General features: G+C 36.3%; 1 protein-coding gene across 1 annotated transcript in view; it reads left to right on the forward strand.

Annotated features, from left to right (window-relative positions):
• The window catches only part of LOC115424637 (glutamate receptor ionotropic, NMDA 2C-like), a 132508-nt gene that overhangs the window by 15980 nt on the left and 92639 nt on the right, over positions 1 to 23889 (forward strand). The window contains 1 exon segment of the mRNA XM_030142008.1: positions 22205 to 22652. Coding sequence (XP_029997868.1) covers positions 22221 to 22652 — 432 coding nt within the window. The 5' untranslated portion in view covers positions 22205 to 22220.

Raw genomic sequence — 23889 nt, forward strand, 5'->3', positions numbered from 1 at the left:
TTTGTGGCCGTTCCTAAATGAATTTTTCTCTATATTTAACCGTCCTTAAGTGGTTTATCACCATTTATTGTAATATTATCTTCTGTATTTTGTGTTTTTTCAGTGAAAACCTTTTATTTTCCAACATTTAATTCATTGATTATGTAGATGTTCATAAAACCTCAGAGTAAAGTTGAGGGTTACTATATCAAAAAAAAGAGGAAACTGAAGAAAAAGGCTGTTTTTCAGTCCAGTCTCTCATTAACTGAACATAAACCCAGTGTCTCCATCCACTGTCACTGATCCAACTCCATGGGTTTTACTGGTGAATGAATGTTGTAGAAGATGACGGTGTTTCTACGTTCACTACAGAGCCTCTGAACATCCAAATGGGTCATATCTGATGACCATGAAAAGATGACAAACTGTATTTTACACCAATTATTTACATGGATTGATGGGATTAGTGGATCAACAGGTATTAAACAGTTCAGATCAGTAGATGGTTTACGTTAAAGGGGGATGTGTGGGTCTTTAAGGGTTAACGGAAAAAGTTTATTTTATTGCCAATTGCAACTGTTGAGTATTTAGTTGTTTAACAAACTTTGTTAGACACTGTAACTGTTGTCTAACAAAGTTGCTGTTTTGCTTAAGGGGGAAAAAAGTATTTTATTGCTACGGCAATATTTGTTTAATATTGATTAGAATATTTGTTTAATGAACTTTTTTGTGCATTCTTATTATTGTGCACCAAATATTCTTGTTAAAGGAAAGAAAATGTGTATTATTGCTGCAATATAATAAAATAAAAGCCATTGGGGGTTTTTGTTAACTAATCGTTTCAGTAGTTGATGACTAGCCGACTATTAAAATACTCAATAGTTGCAGCCCTAGTGCAGATACAAAAAACCCCCTGAGGATTTACTTATTGGAACCATGGGTTTAAATGGGATTCCATCCAAAATGCACCCTGAATTTGTTAGTTAAATATTCGGGATGTTTACAGACTATGACAACAGCCAACACTTTGTTGTTGCCAAAAAGTAAATTCATAACGTGAATGAAACCAATAACATTCTCTGGGACTTGGAGCAAAGTTCAGCCAATATTTTATCTCAGTGAAACAGCTCTGGCCTTATTCATTTACTCTAATACAGCGTTCTACTCCTGCATGATTCAGCGTGTCTGTAAGAGCAACAGTTTGGTTCAGTTAGTTTAAAGTCTGGGTTCTAAACAAATGTACGGAGATCAGATGACTGGGATAAGAGCGACAGTCTGAGATTTATTGGCGGTGGATGTTTGGCCTTCGTCCACTGGAGATGCTCTGATGACGGGTCTGGACCTACAGTTTACATCAGATATGTCCTGATGGATCGAAGATGCGGCTGTGATTTGGGCTCCAGATATTGTTCTGTTTATCTGCGATGGGTCACCAGATACTTAAGATGGATCACAGTTCGACCAGCACAGCCTCAGCAACCGAATACACAAACTGCTGTTGATCTGACATTGACCGAAGCCAATGGACTCCAGCCAACTGTGTCATACTGAGGATATTTATGGATGTAGATTTTGGTTTTTTTGGCTTGTTACCTCTTTTTGCTCTAACTGTACTCACGATGCTCCAAATACATCTACAGATTAGTTAAATGGCTGTACATTTAGGGAGATTAAAGGCGATGTGTTTATAAATCAGCGCTGAGTTAAATATATTCAAATACTTGCAGAAAATACAAGATTGTTCTTCTTTCAGCTCCTTTTCATTCATAATGTGTGGTGTTGTGCATAAATGTAAAAGCAGATTTTCTTTCTCTGTGTCTTTCTTTTCCTTTTTCTCTTTTTATGAATGAAATACCTAAACATAACTATAAACTAAATATACCGTATGCTCTGATTGCTCATTAAAACAACATATTCTACCTATCTTAATTCAATACAGAGTGGATTCTGATGATTTAAATATGAACTTTTACTTAAACTAAGGCGTATCCAGGGTGCGATTTGTAGGGGGGGATTGGGGGGAACAACCCACCCTATGGTTTTTACATCCCTCCTTCTGCTCTATGAATTTCATCCTGGGGGGGGGGGGGCAAAAAATTGAAATAACAGGCAGGTTGTGACACTTTTCTTACACCTATATCCTAAATGACTGTCACTAACATTCACCTGAATCGAACTGTCAGTCTCAGAATTCACAAACATCCTCATGCACTGGGGCACTGTAAAGGGGGAGGTAAATGTGACAAATTCATGGAGCCCGTAGAGCAGTGGAGGGGGTTCCGTGAATACAGGTTAGAAGTTATGAAAATTTTGTGTAAGATCCGCTGTGTAATAGAGGAATAGAACCCAGGACATGGACGTTGAAAGTATGTGAAGTTTCACTTTCGTTTTCACGCCAGCATTAGTTACGTTAGTTATGGACAGCACCCCCACTGCCCCACAACAACAACAAAAAAACATCCCTCCCTCTGCTTTTTTGACAAATCGCACCCTGAGCGTATCTGTAAACTGACTGACCCACCCTTGAAAATTAGTTGGATGGAAAACCCTATCGCCAACAACAGTTTCAACCTTTTAGGCTGTTCATCCCCTTCTGCTTTTTCTAAATCCTCCAAAAGGGACAGAGTTCTATTCTTACATGTAAATCTTTCAGGTGTAATACTACATAAAATCATTTCTTGTATTATAGTCATTGGCGTGCAGAAACAGATATGAGGATTTACAAAAAAGATTTAAGGATTGAAAAGTTTATTGGACACAGCATTGGAATTTTATGCTATTGTTGTGTAACTTGAAGTTGGGAAACTTTTTGTCATGTTTAAAGATGACAAAAGTTAGTAAATTATTGTTGGTAAGATTAATCAGACCAATAGTGATGCTTGTAATGTAGGTCAACATTGCGGTCCAAATTTGACTCGTCAACCCAGGTTTGACCTTGAAAATTAAGGTCAAGGTCGACAGCCAAATAACTAATCCAAGAGCTTCATAAGTCGCACTTAAATGCCAAACATGAAGATCAGACGATTTGATGAAGAGTAATCATGTTGACACAAATGGCAAAAGCTAAATTTGACGCATCACTGATTTGACTTTCAAAATAAAAGTCAAGGTCAACAACCAACAGTTGCCAATTTGATAAAGAGGGATTGCGTTAATGCCCCTGTGGCTGATGGTCAAGGGGTATAAACACAAGCAGAAAGCAGAAAATGTACCACCAGCGCTGGGCTGAGTTCTATATTTTCAGTTTTTAATTTAGACTTTGCTAAACTCTGCATATTATTTCAGAACAACAGGACAACAGATGGAAACAAGAAAAGCACTCGAAGAACGCAGACCTCCACCAAGACAGACACCCCCCCCCCAATCACCACCAAAATTTAATCATTTCTTCCTTGTGCCAGTATCAGCATTTAATAATGTAATGTAAGGTAATTAGCTACTCTGCTAAATCTGGTGCATGCATCTTGTTTTATGTAACTAATGCCAATACACACTGTCCTGTAACTAAATACTAATTAATAAACACAGACTTCGATTCAGTCGAGCAGAGCACTTTTTAATATAAAACACTGTTCCAAGTTATTGGTTTTTATTTTTAGATGATATATTAATTAGAAGCAATAGAACTTATCCTGTAATTTAATTTTCCAACTGGACTGGACAAACATACTACAACACAGATGTATTTTACAGGACAACAGAGAAATCCAGTGTAAAACAATTAAAATGGATGCCACAAAATGGACAAGAGCTGCATTTCCATAAAAGCATCTAGAGAATCTGAAACCAATTTCTGAAAATCTGCAAAAATGCCAATAATGCGTTTCCATAAACTACTTTGGAGAAAATAAACAAGGCTGCATTGTATCGCTGCAATAGGAAAGTTTCGCAGAATTTTTTTTCTATTTTGTTGGTTTCTGAACATTTTCCACTATAAAATTTTAAAGTGAGCATTAGAGACCCAACAATTAAAACTTAATTTATCAATGAACCTGTGGTCAATGGACTCGTGGCCAGGAACTGGATACTTCATCATTTATATGGACTTTACATCACTTCACAACACAACTTCACATTCTGCCACTTTGTTATGAATCCTTGGCATCTGTTTTCAACATCCAGAGTCACCCTAGATACCTCAAGATTCCCAGTAGAAGTCAATTTAAGTCCTTACATGCTGGAAAAACCTCAGTGGGGAGTGGCTGAGATGGAACAACAAAGTTAGTGGTGTTCACGCTACTCATTTTTGCATTTTCTCTTTTTCTCTTATTGTCACTACCTCTACTTTCTTTCCCTAAGCTTACCCATGAAGCTTTTATGCCTAAACTGAGCCAAACCTACCCATGACATTGTCCACAAATGTGATGCCCTGGACATCCATCAGTATGTGGTGTGTAGCATCTCCCTTATTAGAGATGATTGAAAATGACAGGAAAGGTGGGAGAAAGAACACGGGAATGGCATGACAGGCCAAGAATGAATACAAGTCACTGCAGTGAGTCTTTAGACTATCTGGTATAACCCCTTTAAGACTATCATTATAACAGGCCACCTAGATGTCTATATGTTGTTTTTGCAATCCTTTTTTGGGAAGAAGTTAACTTTCAATATCTGGCCATTAATTATGATTATTATATGTGATAAATGCTTAAAACAGACCATATTGTGAGATTTCAACTGATAGTTGAAATAAGCTTTCAGATATTTTACATTTTTGATTGTCTAGAGTATTCTGTCTCCTTTAGCTTTTGCTACTTCAGGTCATTTTTTAGCCTGTGAGATAGTCTCTGTTCACTGTCTTTCTAGTTGTAGACAGAGCCCCTCATTTCACTGAGAAAAGCATCCATGATTTACTGACACTGCATCTCATTCTACCCTGGCTAGCTCTCTGCCTATATATTTACATATATTCACTCACTGTTCCTCTAACAGTGACAATAAAGATCTATTCTATTCTACTGTATTGTATTCTATTTATATATTTATTTATTTATTTATTTATTTATTTATTTATTTATTTATTTATTTATTAACAGCTAAAATAGAATTATACCTGAACTACACAACTGAGAAAAATACAGTTAAAAACCATGAAAAATATATGCTGAGGCTGTAAGCTGAAATTTACATAATAAGATGGGGCAAATGGATTAGTTTCTTTAAATATAATTAACATGTGGTTTTGTCTCATAGTCCTGTGAAATGCGATATAAACTGCTGCTCTAAAAATTAAATTAGGTAACTTGATTACTATTTCGTAACTGACTCATTATTATTATCTGTTGCCAATTGTTATTATGTTCTGTATGACAAAAATACTAAATAACTAATAAAAACTTTCCAAAAATAGGGAAAAAGCAAAAAAAAAAACCAAACAGCAAAACCTGACAAAAACATGGCAAAACGGTCCAAAACAGTGCAGTCAGTATTATATGCAATTATTAATAAAAATTCACTGCTAAAACCACTAACAGTAATAAAAATCTTCCATCTCTCTCTTACTCTGCTCACATCCACTCCTCCCTCTCTACCCTAATGTGTTATATAACAATAGAACCCAATCGTAGTTTTCAGATGACGTTTAGATTTTGTCAATAGTGCAAACGGTTCAGGAGTTACAGTAATTTGAATCATCCCAAAAAGGGACAACCTCCATTAGAATGCGTAGGTTTTCAATACTGGGGAAATACATGAAGTAAAGCCTAAAAACGTATATATTAAAGCCTTGACAGTTTTTCCACATGAAGATGAATGAATAGCACAGAACACATCACCTACACTATGACAGTTTGTTCATTTTCAACCCAAGTCAATGACACTTCAAGTACTTTACTGTAATGAGTCTTGGCCTGTTTTAGATGTGGTTCTGGTGTTTTTCGAGCTGAATGCTGTTGTGTTTCTGGGTGCAACAGCAGTGACGTCATGTGCAGAGCCTCTATATTTACAGAGATGACAGGGATTGGAGCTGATAATCAGATCAGTGTTGGTACATTTCCTAGTCTTATCTCAGCAGAGGTCAATAAAAGTAGCTGTCACACTGGTGGGAGCTGATGCTGCTCTATTTGGACGGTCAAACACGGGACTGATGAAGACACAGAGGAGTGGGAGGAGCTTATCTCCACATGCAGATCCATGGGTGGGTTGTATTGATCACAGAGCTGCAGACGGGACAGGTGCACATTGTTAAACAGCTGCAGCAGTGGCGTCATGCCCAGAATATAAAAGCGCTCATTAAACACTGTGCCGATGAGGCCGCACTTCTTAGCCAGATGTATTTACGGCTGCAGACTCACAGTAAAGAGCTGCATCAGAATCAGCTGGAGGTGCCCACACCTCATCCACACATGGCAGTGTTTTATCTTTATTTCACTGCCTCAGGGAATAGTACAATCAGAAATGGATCTGGAGCTGGGCTGCACAGTACTGGAAAAAAATGACATTCTGTTTTGTTCTGCCATATATATTACAATATCCAACTTGAATACATCTATTTGGAAGGAGTTAATAATTTTAGGATGAGGTCTTTTCCACCGGATGTGGATTTGCACTCATGATTAACCCATAAAGACCCAGTGCTACTTCTGTGGCTGTTTCCAAAGGAATTTTTCTCTCTATTTAACCTGTCGCAAGTGATTTAACACCATTTATTAAAATATCATCCTTTGTAATTTGCATTTTTCAGTGTAAATCATGTACTTTTTTATATTTAATTCACAGATCATGGAGATGTTCATGAAAACTCAGAGCAAATTCAAAGGTAATTATATCAAAACCGAGAACATAACGTGCTGCAGATTTTTAATACCCCCCGGCCAAATATACTGTAAGATTCTGTTGAAAGTTACTGGCCTATAGGCCTAGGCTGCCTATTTTCAATAGGCTTCTGCTCCATGCCAAGATGCATCCACAGTATAAATTTGGTGCAGATATCTCAATGGATTCTTCAGATAATGCGATTATGTTGTTGAATGGACAGACAAACAGACGACAAAACGATTACAATACCCCTTCGACCAGATGTTGGCAAAAAAAAAAAGTTGGAAAGAGTGACTTTTTCAGCAAAGATATCAATAACCGAAAGTAAAAACAAGTATCTCCATCCACTGTATGTACCATGTATGTACCAAACTGAAGATTCTGACTCAATCACCCTCCTTCAGATCAAAATTTCCTCCTGGTTGGATGGGTTTTGCCAATTATTGATTTGATCTGTGTGCATGTAAACATTTCTTCCAAAGTTTGGGTAGAAATTATCCTCACTGTGGATGACTGTTCCACCAGTCATATATCAATGTCTTTATGGCAGCTGGTGGGAAACCAGGCACAACAAACCCCGCCCCTCGCACATATTGTAGCTTATTTTGGCATCGATCCAGCTGATATCATCATGTCTATGCATGTGCTGATGTCAGCATATCTATTGCCTCTATATGTGTGCCAAGTTTGAAGTAAATTGAAAAAAAAAAAATCAGTTTTTATAGACGTGAAATTTTGCCCATTATTTGTAAATGGGAGAAATTTTTTTTCAGAAACTCATAAAAAATTTTAACTTTGACCTACTTTTCCCAAAATGTAATCACACATATTCTGGGTCACTGGCAATCTATAAACCCAGTTCAGTATGAATTCAACCAATAGTTTTGTTGCTAGTGTGTTAAACAAAAAAACTGAACCAAAAACAATGCCCCTTACCTCCCCTTCGGGGGGCGGGGTAAAAATTTAAATCAATGACACAACAAGATATAGTAATAAAAGTAGGAATAAGCAAATGCAGTGGTGTTTGTTTACTATTGGAAGTCACTGCTGCTTCTTCTTCAATTAACCTGTCTGGTATCCCATCCATAGAGGTCCTTTCTAACCAGTGGCGGCACCAAGGGGGGGCATGGGGGGCAAATGCCCCCCCAGTCACAACCTTTGCCCCCCCAGTTGCCCCCCCACCCAGATTTGGGCAAATCTTTGGGAAAAGTCGGGCAACGAAGAATTATGAAAAATCCGTAAGTGAAAGCATACATAACACATTTTGATACACTTATAATACAACCAGGCAGACAGTCCCCCCCCCTCCATGCATGCATCTATAGAGGGTTCTCTCAAAGGCCAGCTGGTCACTGTCAAAAGCCCCACTGCTGCCTGCTTATGGGTGCCACTTATCAGTTGTGTGGTGACAGCTTACAATTACCAGGCTTACAGTATATATATATATATATATATATATATATATATATATATATATATATATATATATATATACATATATACATATATATACATATATATATATATATATATACATATATATACATATATACATATATATATATATATATATACATATATATATACATATATATATATATATATATATATATACATATATATATACATATATATATATATATATATATATATATATATATATATATATATATATATATATATATATGTATATATATTGCAGCCGCTAAAGCGCAGTATTAATTTCGCACTATGCGCAGATTTTTTTTGTCCGCCCCCCTAACATTTTCTTTGCCCTCCAGTTGCCCCCCCACTTTTAAAATCCTGGTGCCACCACTGTTTCTAACCACCATGAGCCATAAACAAAAATACCAAATACTCAAGAACTCAAGTAATTTTTCTAACCCTTTAAATGCCATTCTTGTAATGTAAACAAACAATATTTTTGATGCAAAAAAAACACAAAAAACTTTTTGTTTTTTCAATATACTACATACAAACTATATTCCTCACTTTTGGATTTTTGCAGCTTGCCATATGCCAACAATTAACAGCAGCATTGGTTAATATGCATTATTAGTTTTTGTGCTAGGTCAAGTGTTAAATGCTAAAATGTGGCAATGTGAATTTTTTTATCCACTTCAGAGAAGGGTGCTAGTGTAGTCATTTTCCATTGTTAACAATGTGCTGATTTTAGTGACTGGGTCAAAATTTTAAAATCATGTAAAAATGAACAACTTTTAAATTCTGACCTAATACAAATTGTGAAAAATAATATGATCTTTTATAATGTGAACCGCAAAGTGTGCATAATATGCTCACCTAGATACTGGAAGGTTAAATTTGCAGTCGTACTTTTAATTCATAGGTCAAGTTATTCAACAATACCACATTTGTCACATTTCCATTTTATAAATTTGGAAATCAGTGTTATCAGTTCAGACATAATACAATGATCAGTCTCTCCCACACAGAGATGCATATTGTGTATTAATTAAACTCTGGTATCAGAATCTGCTGATACTCAAAGCAATCATAATCAATACTGGAACTGAAAAAGTCAGTGTGTTCCTAAGACTAGAGTCCCATTGGTACTGACAGAAACTAAAAAATATACATGGAAAATGACCTTCTAGTATGAATTCATTAAACACACTAAAGAAAAAATTACAATATAAAGGAAAATCCATGTATTATACTATAATACATGACGTATAAAACCAGTTTTATATTATAATGTCTGCGGATGCCATTAACACTGAGCAGGAAGTGTCAAGCTGTGCAGAAAATTCTATTCACCTTATCAACAATATTCAATTTACAGGAGCAGATAGCATATGGCTCGAACATGCAGATGTGGATGTTTGCATTATTACCCACATGTCAGTAGTTTGGAGGTGCATCGGACCGAACCAGAAGGAGGAAATAAGATTAACATTACAGTCTGACATATTCTGAATCCTGCCTTTATCTGTACTTTTCTGAATGGCAGCTAATTCTGCAAAGAAGCTGCTTCCACCGTGTGTCAGCAGACACTAGAGGGGGATAAGCACTTCCTTAATGTGTGTTAGTCAAACACTGCAGGGATATGAAGTCAGGAATGTTTCATTAAATGGGTTGTTTTCCCAGTTTTAATCAAATCTGAGGTCATGTTGCGTTAAAGTGGCTCTAATTTTTGGAGCAAAGGAGGTTTTGTTGCCTAAAATATACAAGTAAAATAGGAAAAACCTTCATCCTCACGCAACTACTAGTTTGTATATTTACATGAATGATTGTGCAACTTTGATATCTCACACAGACGCTGTTACTGAACTTAAAATACAGGTGTTTTCCTCCAGCTTAAAGAAATACTGTACATATAGTGTACAGTGCTGTATGTATGTAGGTCTGGGCTACAAAACAATAATGAAAAATGTTATTATATCATAATATAGTTTTATCTTGTGATAAATATCATTGCAATATAATTCCAAAATGCCTCAGAGATGGTTTTTACTTCATTTTGTTTCTTAATTTTACCTAATTGATGTTTATGAACTATATGGACAAAAATATTTGGACACATCATGGCTACAGCTCGTAAAATGTCCTGTTCATGTTGATTTGACATATAAACATCAATATTTCCTTAAAGTTTCCTTAGTGAAATGTGAAGAAAGTAGATTGTTTGTTGTGGCAGAAAATTATGATTTACAGCCAGAGCACAAACAACATTTAAAATCATAGTCATGGATGAAAAACAAAACAGAATCAATGCTGAGAGAAAAAGGCATTTTGGAATAAAAATCACAATTTAAACAAAACTAAACAATGCAATGTGATGATATTTATCACAATATAAAACTATATTATGACATTTATCATTATTGCTTTGTAGCCCAGACCCCTGTTGGGAAAGAAACACCTAAATTCAATGTGTCCCAATACTTTTGTCCATATTGTGCATCCCAGGCTCTATTTTAAGGTTTGTGAGACTCGGTGTGACAGAGTGTGCAGAGTTTCTTCATAAACTCAAAGTACCTGCTCTCCAAGTGTCTTCACTCCAACTCCTAGGGATCACAGTGGGCTGGTCTGGATTACTCTGACCTTTGACCTCTCTGTGTAATTTGGCAGGTGCTTGCCTGTTCGATCAATACAGAAGTGAAGTTTAGTTTAAGGCAACTTCTTAAATCACATTAATTTATGTGTTCCTTTAATTTAACTGGTAAATATTCCACATCTCAGGTTATTTAAAGGTCCAGTGAGTAAAATTCAGGAGGGAATAATTACAGAAATAGGATGTTATTGTCATTATTATGTTTTCGTCTGTGTATAATCTCTTGAAAATAACATCTGTTGTGTTTTAGTGGCCTTAAAATGAACCCTTTGCTGAAACAAACACTTATTTTCTTTTTTGTGGTACATAGCAGGTGGTATCAAGCATTAAATACAACGACTGACACCCATTATGTTTAAGTGGGAACCGAGGTTAAACCCCCTTAACCCTTAGGAGTCCCTAAACACACCATCACATCCAAAAACCAGAAACCAGATGATAATTTGCGTTTTTGAATTATCAGTGACAGACTAAAAACATTGCAAAAATATGCAAATTGACCAAAATGACAGATGAACAAAAACTAAACAAAGATAACAAAGACACAGAGAAATAATAAGTTATGGAAAAAGTAGTTTATTGTTGATATGATGAGACTTGATATGTCAAAAACCATCAACTGATATTGAAAATTGTCACTTTTTTTCAGTTTAAAGGCTCATTTTTGGTCTTGAGTGAAAGTTGAAAATTCAGAAAATATGCGGCTTTAAATCAGTGTTTTTTCAACCTTGGGGTCGGGACCCCATGTGGGATCGCCTGAAGTTTCTAGTAATTGATTAAAAAAAAAAAAAAATGTTGTAATGATTCAATGTGTGTCACTATAATTAAAACACCACACACTTTTCCCTATAAAAATTCTAAAAATGTGCACTATATACATTATATAGCCTAAATGTTGTCTAAAATTAATGTTTATTTGCGACATAGTATAACAAACTATTAGATGATTGAAAAAAAAATTATTTTAGCCAAAAAAAAGTCTCAGTTTTGAATGTCTGGGGTCGCCATTAATATATGATGTTAAAATGGGGTTGCAAGCCAAAAAAGGTTGGGAACCACTGCTTTAAATTTTCAGTGACGTTAAACATGTTGGTGAAAAACAGTAAAGAATCTAGCTTTTTCCTATTGGGATTTCATGTTTTTAGTGTGAGTTTAACTTCAGTGTGCTAATACAGCTTGTCAAATAATAAAAATAAGTGTAAAGTCACATGACGTCGTGCTGAAAAAAATGAAACCAAACAGGGCAAGGTAAACAGTTTTATAACGAGAAATATAAAGGGAAAATTAAGGTATTCAAGAACAGCCAAAATCAGACTCCTAAGGTTTACATGAAACACCCACAGTGCTTCTAACATGCAATCTCACCACTAGATGTCACTAAATATTACACACTGAACCTTTAATCAGTGTAGGATGAACCAAAATAAAAATTTAAAAAAATATTAAGTCACTGTGGCTTTTAGTGCAGACGATAATTCGCATTTTCATCACCACTGCAACATGAGTTTGAGCCTGAATCACATGAAAAGTCGCGACAAACAGAATCATGTTCTGTAAAAAGCTATTTTCTGTTTTACAAAGGAGAAGAGGAAAAGTCAGGCTTTCATAAATCTGCTGTTTCTGACCAGGAAAATGAAAAATGCCTTTTCATTTCTGGATGCTGCAATGAAAATCAAATCACCAGTGACTCTGTTTTCATTGTTTTTTAATATTTGTTCCTGAAAATGTTGACAGGAAACAACACATACAGTTATGAAGTCTGTGATTCAGCTTTTATTCATCAGTTAGAATGTCCTGCTGGTTGATATAAGCCTCTTTTCATTTGGTTTTTATGTAACAGCACTCGAGCACAGTGGAAGTACTTTAATACTTCCTCAGCGTGGAGTCACTCACAAGTGTTTTACTGCTTAATTATATCATTAGTTGATGCAAGACACTGTTGAAGATAAATTAACATGTGATAAAGAAATGGAGAGATCGCAGCAGATTGTTTTCCCCTCTGAAACAATATGCATCTAATACTTCTAACAAAAAAATCTGATTATTGTGTTTTATTAGGATGTTGCCAGGTTTGTTTCCTACACATGAACAAAAACTAAACTCTGATCAGAGCAGATCAATTACCTATCATTAGTCATATTAGTTAGAATATGAGTTAGCATTAGTTTATTATTGATGAACCACCATCATGCTTGAGTCATATGTCAGTAATACTGTTATTTTATACATGATCACAAAAATACAGAGAAATAATAAGTCATGGAAACAGGAGCTTATTGTCAATATGAGGAGGCTTGAGTTACAATGGACAGATATGTTAAAACCATCAACTCATATTGAAAATTGTAATTTTTTTCTTTCCAGTTTAAAGACACGAGTTAAAATTGAAGAATCCAGAAAATAATTTGCAGCTTTAAATTTTCAGTGAAAGACAAAAGACATTGGAAAAATATGCAAAATCATGTAAAAATGATGTAAAACACACAGGTGAAAATGACAAAAAATACATAATATGACAAAATACTACAAAAGACGTATCAAGAACAAAATATGTAAAAAGATGAAAACAATGTAAGGAAATGAAAGCAGTGAGAAAGGCACAACGACGAAAATGTCATAAATCATTTAACAAACACAAAACTTGTAGTTAGGGATGGGAATCGATAAAAATTTAATGATTCCAATTCCATAATTGATTTTGCTTATCGATCCGATTTTTTACTGATTCTCTTATCAATTCTCATTGGGTGAGGGAATAAAAGAGTACAAACGGGTGTGTTTGCATTAACTGTCTTTTACATTTCCATCTGCACAGAAAATATAACATATACAGTATGTACAAATAAAAATAACAGATGATGCTAGGCCCGGTTTGGGGGGAGGGGGCATACAGTGAAAGTGACTCTAAAGACACTTTACTAATTCCTCTATCACCGCATTTCCACTTCATGGAATCAGTTAGACTCTGCCCGTCTCCCGTTGTCGTGTACCTCATGTCCTTTTCCCCTACCTTCGGAAACTTGTATTTGAGGGGATACGACGTTTGTTGCCCGCACCGGAACTGGGCCTGGATGACAGCTTGGTGTTCACTCTGCCGCTAGATCCACTAGCGCCGCTAAGTAGCGAACCAAATGAATCACATGCTGTGGACAAATGTTTGAGCATATTAGGGGGATTCCACCCTTTTGAAGAAATGGAAGCTTTGCCAGTGTTACAGGTGGACCTGGTGTCGTCTTTTAAGACCGTTTCTGCCTCAATGCCACATTGGCTACATTCTGATCAAAACAATGCAACGTACGCATGACGTCATCGCGCATGCGTAATGAAGGCGGAATTGATAAGCAGAATCGTTAAGCAGGCAGGCACATGATTCCAACAAACTGAGCTACTGGGATCCGGTTCTCAAAAAGAACCAGTTCTTGATTCCCATCCCTACTTGTAGTCATTTATTTAATCCTTATTTTCTTCTTTTTTAGTGCTTTATTAATGAACACTGGCTATTCCAACAAATATTTTTTTTTATCTATTTATATAAAAATTCTAAATTTATATAACTATTAATTTTACTGTCACAATATAAAAATACATCACAATATTGATAAGAATACAAAAAAAAATCTGAAATCCTGTTTTGAGAGGAGCTCGTGGCCTTCGTTACCTTGGATAAGATCTCCCATGAGCATTATGACCATAATGTTTATATTCTGGTTTTCTGATCCTGAAAGTCTAATGCTACATTTAGACTGCAGGTAAAAGTGGCTTAAATCGGACTTTTTATCCATATGTGTTTCAAAAAATTGGAATTGAGCATTAAGACCTGTAGTATCAAAGTCATCTGAGTCTGAAAAAGGACCCATTATGGAACAAAAAGACTCTTTTTGTCTAAATCCTCTGCTAACCCTGTATGTATAAGGGCCGTCGGCGGTGTTTGTGGTCGTCTACGTACCCCGTCCACTCTGTGGTCTCAGATCTGAGCCACATCCTGTCTTTGCAGGTTGCGTTTTGCGTCATGATGCCGCTCCGGTCGGGCTTGGGCGTGCATCATCCTGTACCTGGTGACCCAGTGAGTGGAGTCAGTTACAACCAAAACTCGGCTGTCCTCCTGCTATATATAGACGTAAGATATCAGCCTGTTTTTGTGTCTTTTTGTTTATTTTTATGTAACAAGTCAATAAATCACTATAACACGCAGCATTTTAAGTTAACAATAGACTTTTTTACACAACAGAGCAGCCTTTGAAGGACTGTGTATTCTGTTTTATTAGGGTGTCATTGTATTTATTAGTCCGACATGACATAATAACGTTTCCTATGAAAGAGCAGTGATAAGGGCACATCTTTTTTTTTTTTTTTTTTTTTTTTTTTTTTTTATAGGGTGTTTATTTTTTTATAAGGTCCTGACCATGGAAGCTGTAATTGTGCAAAGAGTCTCAGGGGTCCTCAGTCGGAGTCCACTGACCTGGGATCAGTCCTCATAATGTGATGTTTGCTAGAGATACTTCACTGTGAAAGTCCACACGATATCCTTCAGTAATCTAATGCATGAGTCATAAGGATTTAATGCATGAATTAATTCAAGATGTGTCATGAATTCCTGCTGCTCAACATGAGCTAATGAAGTCACAGTGGCTTCATGTCAAAACTTCACACCTACATTTTTAATATTTTACATCAGACATTAAATGGAACATCAACAAATTATAATATTGGATTAGATAAAAGGCCATTTCAGAAATGTGAATTTGACTGGTGGCTGATGGTTTTATCAATCCCCTGAGGATCAGTTATTTTGAAACACAGAATAATATCAATCATGATTTTTTGTTGTCATTTTCCTTAAATTAACATTAACTAATAAAGACCCAGTGCTACTTTTGTGGCAGTTCCTAAATGATTTTTTTTTTCTCTATTTCACCTTTCTTAAGTGATCTACCACCATTTACTATAATATTATCCTCTTTATTTTGCATTTTTCAGTGTAAACCATGTATTTTTTCCCCTATATTTAATTCACTAGTCACATAGATGTTCATTAAAGCTAAGAGAAAATCCAAAGGTTATTAGATCAAAACAGAGAAAATTAGGAAAAAGTGACTTTTTCAACAAAATATATCATTAACTGAACATAAAAACAAGTGTCTCCATCCACTGTCATTGATCCAAGTCCATGAGTTTTACTGGTGAATCAATGTTGTAGAAGATGACGACGTTTCCATGTTCACTACAGAGCTTCTGAACATCCAAATGGGTCATACCTGATGACCATGAAAAGATGACAAACTGTATTTTACACCAGTTATTTACATGTATTGATAGGATTACTGGATCAAGAGGTATTAAACATTTTAGATCACTACATTATTTTGGTCATCAGGGGCGGTTTGGGTCTTTATGGGTAAAACAAACGGTAGTTCTCTATAGTTATGAGAATCATGAGAAATATACAAGGGATGCTACAAAACAGGAGACCAAAAAAGACAAAAATGACAGAAAAGATACAGCAAGACAAAAACAGCATAAGCAACAGAAATGACACAAAAGAAACAAGACCAAAACAATGTGAAACATAAAAAAAAAAATGCAAATGAAACAACATGAATAACGTAACAAGGATGCAACAGGACAAAAACTGCATAAAAGACAAAATGATGTAAAAGACGAAACACAGTGACAATGACAGGAGACAGAAACAACGGGAAAGACAAGAGACGCCACACTATGAAAACAATGTTAAGAAGACAAGAGATCAAAAAGACAAAAATAATGTAAAAGGTGACTTAAAAAACAAAAAGGTCAGAAAAAGCAACAATAAACAAAGAAACCTTAAGAAAGAAAGAAAATAAACTCTGGAATTCTGAACTAACAGCAATTGTGAAAAAAAAATCTGACCTTTTATAACATGAAGTGCAAAGTGTGCATAATATACTCTAAAAACTGAAAATGAAAGGAGCAGAAAGGGCAGATATTTGTGTTAAAATGTAAAAGAATAAAAGCAGACATGAAACCTGCTGGAATACAGAGGCGTTGTTTCTCTCTGAAAACCACGGCAGAGTTGTGTGATTTCATTTCTCTCTGTTCGGAGTCATGTTGACAACACAAAGTTATCGATGACTCATTTCCAATTTGGTTTCATTCTATATCCTCCACCCATATCTGACCTTCATACATCTGCCTCAGCTGTTTCACCGCTTTGATTAAACACGTAGGACGAGAAGACTCCTAAGTATTTGGCCCACGTCTGTTGGTCTCCATCAGATTTTAACCCCTAACTGTCCCACGGCTCACACATGGCTCATGTCATTGACAGGATGGCGGTAAATGCCCTCTCATGGCGAAGATGAATCAATTTATATAATGATTTATGAGGAGGCACCTACCTGGATGTGCACATGTAGGACACAGCATGAACAGCGTCCCACGTATGTGTCATGTCTTTTATTTGGGTTTCAGCATGTGACGCGACTAGAAAAACAATCTCGTCATAAGTATTCAGAGGACATACTTGCTTCTCAGTCTGCTTGTGTGCAACGTTTTCTGAGAGAACATCACTACCCAGCAGGGGTTTTATAGCAGTCAAATAAAGAAATAAATAAAACAAACTAATGTCCTGTCCACACTAATACAGATATTCTGCAACAGACATTTTCCATTACGTAAACAACAATGGCGTCACACCTCAATTTACATGATAATGCACCTCCATATGACTATAATACTAACTATATCTGAAATAATACCAGCCTTGGCAGATCTATATGATATAAAGGTAATATCTATGTATAACACAATGTATGACTTGGATTACATTGCATCAGAAAGGACACAATTGGACATGTGCCAGTGTTGTGGTCGATTCGTGGACAGTATATAAATATTGGATGAACCCTTGTGACTTTTGAATGTCTAAAGATACACGACATGACGCTGCCATGTTAGTTTTATGGAAACAAGAGACTGGATAACAGTATAAATGTACAAACACACTAATAATGGCTACCTGGGCTAATTAGCAGGCTAGCTGACAGACGATACAAGTCAATACATATTAATGCTAACAGCGAATGCTAATGCTAAGTTCATCTGGTTGGAATGAATCTCCAGTAAACTTCATGACAGAATTCTCCAATGGTCTGATTTGATTAGATTAGATTAAGATTTACATTACATTTATTCATCCAACAACAGGAAATTCACCAGCAGCAGTAGAATAAAGTGCAAGAAACAATGTGGTACATGCATAAAGCTAGAGCAAAACAGCAGCAAACAGTAGAAATTACAAGTGTAACTCCTTAAACAACATAGCTGCCTATCAGGGAGGAAAATACATTTTATTCAATAAGCTAGAGTACTAAATGTCCAACTCTAGCTAATGTTAGTAAAGAATAAACACCAAGTACACTGATGGTATGATTGACAACTGCAAATCACAGCGGCTATGACTGTAATAAAGCAAAACCTTTGTAAGTTATAAGTCCAAATAAGACAGATGAACCTGAATGACTCCTAGGAAAATGTAGTGACTAGAGAAATTCAGTATAAGTATGTACTTCTGCCAAAGCACCATGTGACTTTTGTCTGTGTTACAACTTAAGATGCTAATAGTGCTATTTGCCCCTTGATTACACAAAATACTCTGATGACCTTTTGTTTTTGTACATTTAGCCACAATGCAGAATGAGATTCATTTAATGTTATTACCCCACCTCCCAAAGGGGAGGCAAGGGATATTGTTTTTGGTTTGGTTTGTTTGTTTGTTAACACTCTGGCAGCAAAACTATTGGTTTAATTCATACCAAATTGGGTTTATAGATTGCCAGTGATCTAGAACAGATGTCATTACATTTAGGGAACAGTAGGTTAAAGTTACAATTTTTAAAATCTTTTTTGTTGTTTCCCCATTTACTTACAATGGGCAAAATTTCACATGTCTGTAGCAGCAAAACTATTGGTAGAATTCATACCAAATTGGGTTTGTAGATTACCAGTGACCCAGAATACAGGTGGTTACATTTTGGGAAAAGTAGGTCAAAGTTCATTTTTTTAAATTAATTTTTAAAATCTTTTTTCTTCACCCATTTAGTTATAATGGGTGAAATTTTAAATGTCTATAAAAACCTCAGTTTTGTTTCAATTTACTTCAAACTTGGCACATATATAGAGGCAACTGATATGCTGACATCAGCACATGCATAGACATGATGACATCAGCTGGATTGATACCAAAATGAGCTACAATACATGTGAGGGGCTGGGTTTGTTGTGCCTGGCACCACTTGTTTAATCTGTTTTGACGACTTGTCAGACTCAAATGTATTATAACCACCTCACACAGTGTCGCTGCCAAAAAATTCTAAGAAGTTGAAATATAAGTCTCCAGGAGTGTTACAAGGGTTGAAGCTTTGATATTTGGATTTCAATCATCAATATCAAATCCTTCAAATGAAGATAGAAATGAATAAAGGAAACACGTTTTAACCCCAGCCCTATTATTTGCAGTGAAAATATGATGAGAATTAAATGCCACTGGACCATTAAGCAATGTTTAATGACATGTTTTAACTTTTTCCACTTCCTCATAATACCTGAAAAACTAGCACTAAAAAATTAGCTTCTTGCTCAAAACAAATGGCAAACACAGCAGTGAAACCAACAAAAACGAACTGAAATGAAAAGAACCAGAATGTTTAACTGTGCTGCTCAGCCCCCACACAGGAAGTAAAACCATGAGTGCGACGGCTCCAGAGCTACACTGAGCCTCGTGCCGTCTCCAAATCTCTTGATAAGTTTATACACTACAATCAAGCCGTAGGCCATGACGCCTGGCAGGGATTACCAAGGGATTACAATAAATTCACCCCACTGGGATTCCATCACATGGTGGATCAGATCTCTGTGACAGGGGACCAGTGTGCAACACCCCCCTGGGGCCACCAACACCACTGTGACAGATTTGACAAAGAGCCTAAGTCTGTCTGACAGCTCAACACAAACTGCTGTCTGGCTACAATGTGAATGTTAAACTAATGCTACAGGCTTGGACTTCGCTGAGCTCTGCCACGGCGTTTCTCCTCCATTACCTTCCTGAGGGCACAAGGCACAGCAATTAGCTTTTTGGAGGAAGTTATATTTGTTTGGCCAAGAGTTACTGGTTGCAATCCAGTCCATTAGTGATGCAATGCTGCACAAAGAACTCGGATTTGTTCAAAGGCCAACATGGGACTAAACCCCCCTGTAAAGTCTCTGTTGTTGGAATTACAGAGAAAAGCATTTATAGGGATCACAGTTACAGCAATCAAATCATATCATGCCTGAACAAGTGACATACAGTGAACTAATTGTAAGCTTAAAGTCTTTCCATAAAATAACACTCAGAAACAAAACTTGTTGTAATTCATTTTCTTTGTATTTTACATGTAAAGTGCTCTACACAATGTAATTAAAGCTGACAAAATACTCTGATGGCATTCTGTTCTTGTATGTTTACCTGCATTATCATTTCATCTGCAAACTTGTCATACGCAAATGGATTATATCAATCTCACAGTAGTCACTTTGCCATTGGACATTGGCAGATTACCGATATTTACTAAATGTCTAAAACACAGAAGGAAGCAATATCGTTTTTTCCATTAAATCACAAATGCGGTGATTTGTTTATTTATTATCACGAAATGACACAAGAAGTCATTTCATAAACATGACAAACCTAAATATCATGTTGATTTACAGACACATTCATTATTATTATATATTACCCCTCTATCCTGTACTAAATTTAAAAATGATTCGGTTTCCTGGTGTGTCCAAACATAAGAAAATCCTTAGAAATCCTCTTCTTCACTAGTTGTAACGTCCGTCAACATCTGGATTTCTTCATTCACGTGACTCTAGTTGCGGAAAAAGGTCTTTCCATTGCAGTTCTGCATGATATACCATTTGTGCTACACCCGAAAAACCACCTCTTGCCAGCACAAAAACTTTTAATCAAAAAACGAGAGTTTGAGTGAAATTGTCATTTTCCATTAGGTAAATTTTTATGCACAAGTTATATTCGTGCAATTTGAGGGTCAATGGAAAAGCAACTAGTGTCATTTTAATTTTGTCCATACATAATATATAGGAAAAAAATGCAGTTTAATTCTATTTCTTTAACTTTATTTGTAAAGTGTTCTATATACACAATTTAATTGAAGCTACAGGGGCTGAAAAAAGGGGACAAATAACACAAGTACTTGAAAATATACCAATTCCCTCTTCAACTTCTCCTCTATGTCCAAATTAAATGTCTAAAGATAGATGAAAACAGTACCTGAAAACAGTGGTCCAGAAATGGAGGAAGAATTCTTTCCAGTCAGATCACCGAAAGACAATTATGGAATTATGGAATTGAAAAACTATCAAGCACTGCTAATTTTATTTTTCAGTATATAACTAGATAATAATTAGGCCTATATCATGAAATGAAATATCTGATACTATTCCACTAAACAGACAAGCTGCACCCAATAATGTTCACCTCAGTGGACAATTACAAGAGCTTCATGGACACCAACAAAAATATAAGATACTAAAAAAGAAAAAAAAATGTGGGTCTTGGAGGAGTAATTCAAAAAAAGTTCCTTTTTTCAATAATTTCTGCATCAAAGTGACAAAACAATAAGTTGTTGAAAAAGATGTTTAGTATTTTATGATATATTCACTATATAGTATGATGTTTCATTACTTTATATCCATCTAAAGTGTCAGTTACTATAGACAGAAATTTGCAAAAGAAATAAAGACAAACATTTGGTTGTGATAAATATATTTGACCTGAACTGATGTGATCACTATAAACTACAAACGTCAACAATATAAAAGCTGTTTAGGGATAATAGTAATAAAACACCAGTAGATGTCAAATCATCAGCAGAGTCCAAACTGTGCATGTGGACCTTTGACAGATTACATCTAAATGCTTTGGACTGATGTAAAAATTAAGCAACAGCTTCAAAAGTACTATCACGAGAGAAAAATGATAAATCCTCTTGTTCTCCATTTGTTGCATTAAACACTGGACACCATCTGTTCGGTTGGATGGTAAAATACAACAGCAGCAGGGTGGCAGCTGCCTCCCTAAGATGCAACAGCCTGGCCACGGCCTCGTGTCGCATGCTGTCACACTCTAAAAATACTGCTGTAGCCTCAGTTAATGGGCTGCTTCAGTGTCTGTGGTTATGGAGGGCAGGCCGCTCACTGCAGAGACCCAGCTAAAAGGTCATTAGACCCAATAAGCCACCTCTAAACAAAAGGCACTGTGGTTTTGGATTACTGAGAATTATAACAACATTTCAGAGAAAGGCTGCTTGTGTCTAACATGTCGACCCGTTTCCCTCCTCTATGAACCCCCTCCAGGCAGTAGGTGACTGAGATGGGCGTTCGTCTAGGCTGTTTGAGCGACTCCCCGTGGTGGCCGCCGCCGCCACTGCTGCTGCTGCTCTTCTGCACCGTCCACCCCTGTTCGGGCCGGCCGTTTGGGATCCCCGCGCCGTCCGTGAACGTGGCGGTGGTTTTCAGCGGGTCGGCCTACCAGACGGAAATCAAGGGCCGTTTGAGTCGGGAGAACTTCATGGACCTGCCTCTGGAGGTGAACCCCATCACTGTGCTGGTCAACAACACCAACCCGCGGGCGCTGCTCACGCGCATCTGCGACACCCTCTCCACCAACCGTGTGCATGGCGTGGTGTTCGAGGACAACGTCGGATCGGAGGCCGTGGCTCAGATCTTGGACTTCATTTCCACGCAGACGGCCGTGCCCATCGTGGGCATCAGTGGAGGATCTGCCGTTGTCCTGCCGTACAAGGTCAGTGTGGGGTCACGGACTGGTTTAACTATGACTTTGGGGGAAAAAAATTAAGCCATATTTGGTCTTTAGAAATGTGTATCAAGTGTTGAATATCGTGATTCAGGAGAAGCTAAACTTGCTTTAAGGTTCTGTAACAAATGACTATTTTCTTTTTCCATTAATCAGTTTTCTATAAAACATGGCATCCTCAAGTAAATAAGTTGACTGTGATAAAAGGTGAAAGAAAACCAGAAAATATTGACATTTAAGAAGAGTGAATGTGAGACATTTTCGTAAAAATCATTCAAATTATCAGTCAATTTAATACTCTTCAACCATTACCCTTGCACCATTACCTTTGTTTAACCTTTTAAGTCCTAGAATTATGTTTGCAGTGATTTTCAAATAGGCTTTTCTCTATATCCAACCTTTCCTAAGTGAATTATTGGCATTTATGATAATATAATCCTCTGTAATTTGCAATTTTCAATGAAAATTTTATATTTTCCCACATTTAATTTGGTGATCTTGTAGATATTCATCAGATCTCTGAGTGAATTCAAAAGTTATTAAATCAACCCAAAGAAAACTTAAGAAAAAGTGACTTTTTCAACAAAATATATCATTAACTGATCTAAAAACCACCATCTACACAAGTTTTATTGATAGATTAACATTGTAGAAGATAAATGTGTTTCTATGTTCACTACAGAGCCTCTGGATGTCCAAATGGGTCAAATCTGATGACCATGAAAAGATGACAAACTGCATTTTACACCAATTATTTACATATATTGATAGAATTAGTGGTTCAGCAGTTTGATTTTGGTTGCTGGCGGCTGTTTAGGTCTTTAATGGTAAAACATATCTAATATTAAAATACTCTTTGTTAAATAAATCCATATTCAACAAAGAAACTATTATCTCTGCCAGGAGGTATTGCAATCACTTTGCTTTGTGTGCGTGCATGTTTGTTTGTTTGTTAGCAGGATAACTCAAAAAGTTATGGATGGATTTTCATGAAATTTTCAGGAAATGTTGATACTGGCACAAGGAAGAAATGATTAAATTTTGGTGGTGACTGGGGGGGGGGGGGGGGGGGGGGGGGGGGGGAGGCTGATCTGCCTTGGCAGAGGTCTGTGCTCTCCAAGTGCTTTTCTTGTTTCTATTAGCTATTTACCTCTGAAATTTGATGTGAATACACACTATTACACACACTGAGTCTGATACAATTATTACATAATCGCCTTACTGA

The sequence above is a fragment of the Sphaeramia orbicularis genome, chromosome 8 (assembly GCF_902148855.1).
Source record: "Sphaeramia orbicularis chromosome 8, fSphaOr1.1, whole genome shotgun sequence".
NCBI lineage: Eukaryota > Metazoa > Chordata > Actinopteri > Kurtiformes > Apogonidae > Sphaeramia > Sphaeramia orbicularis.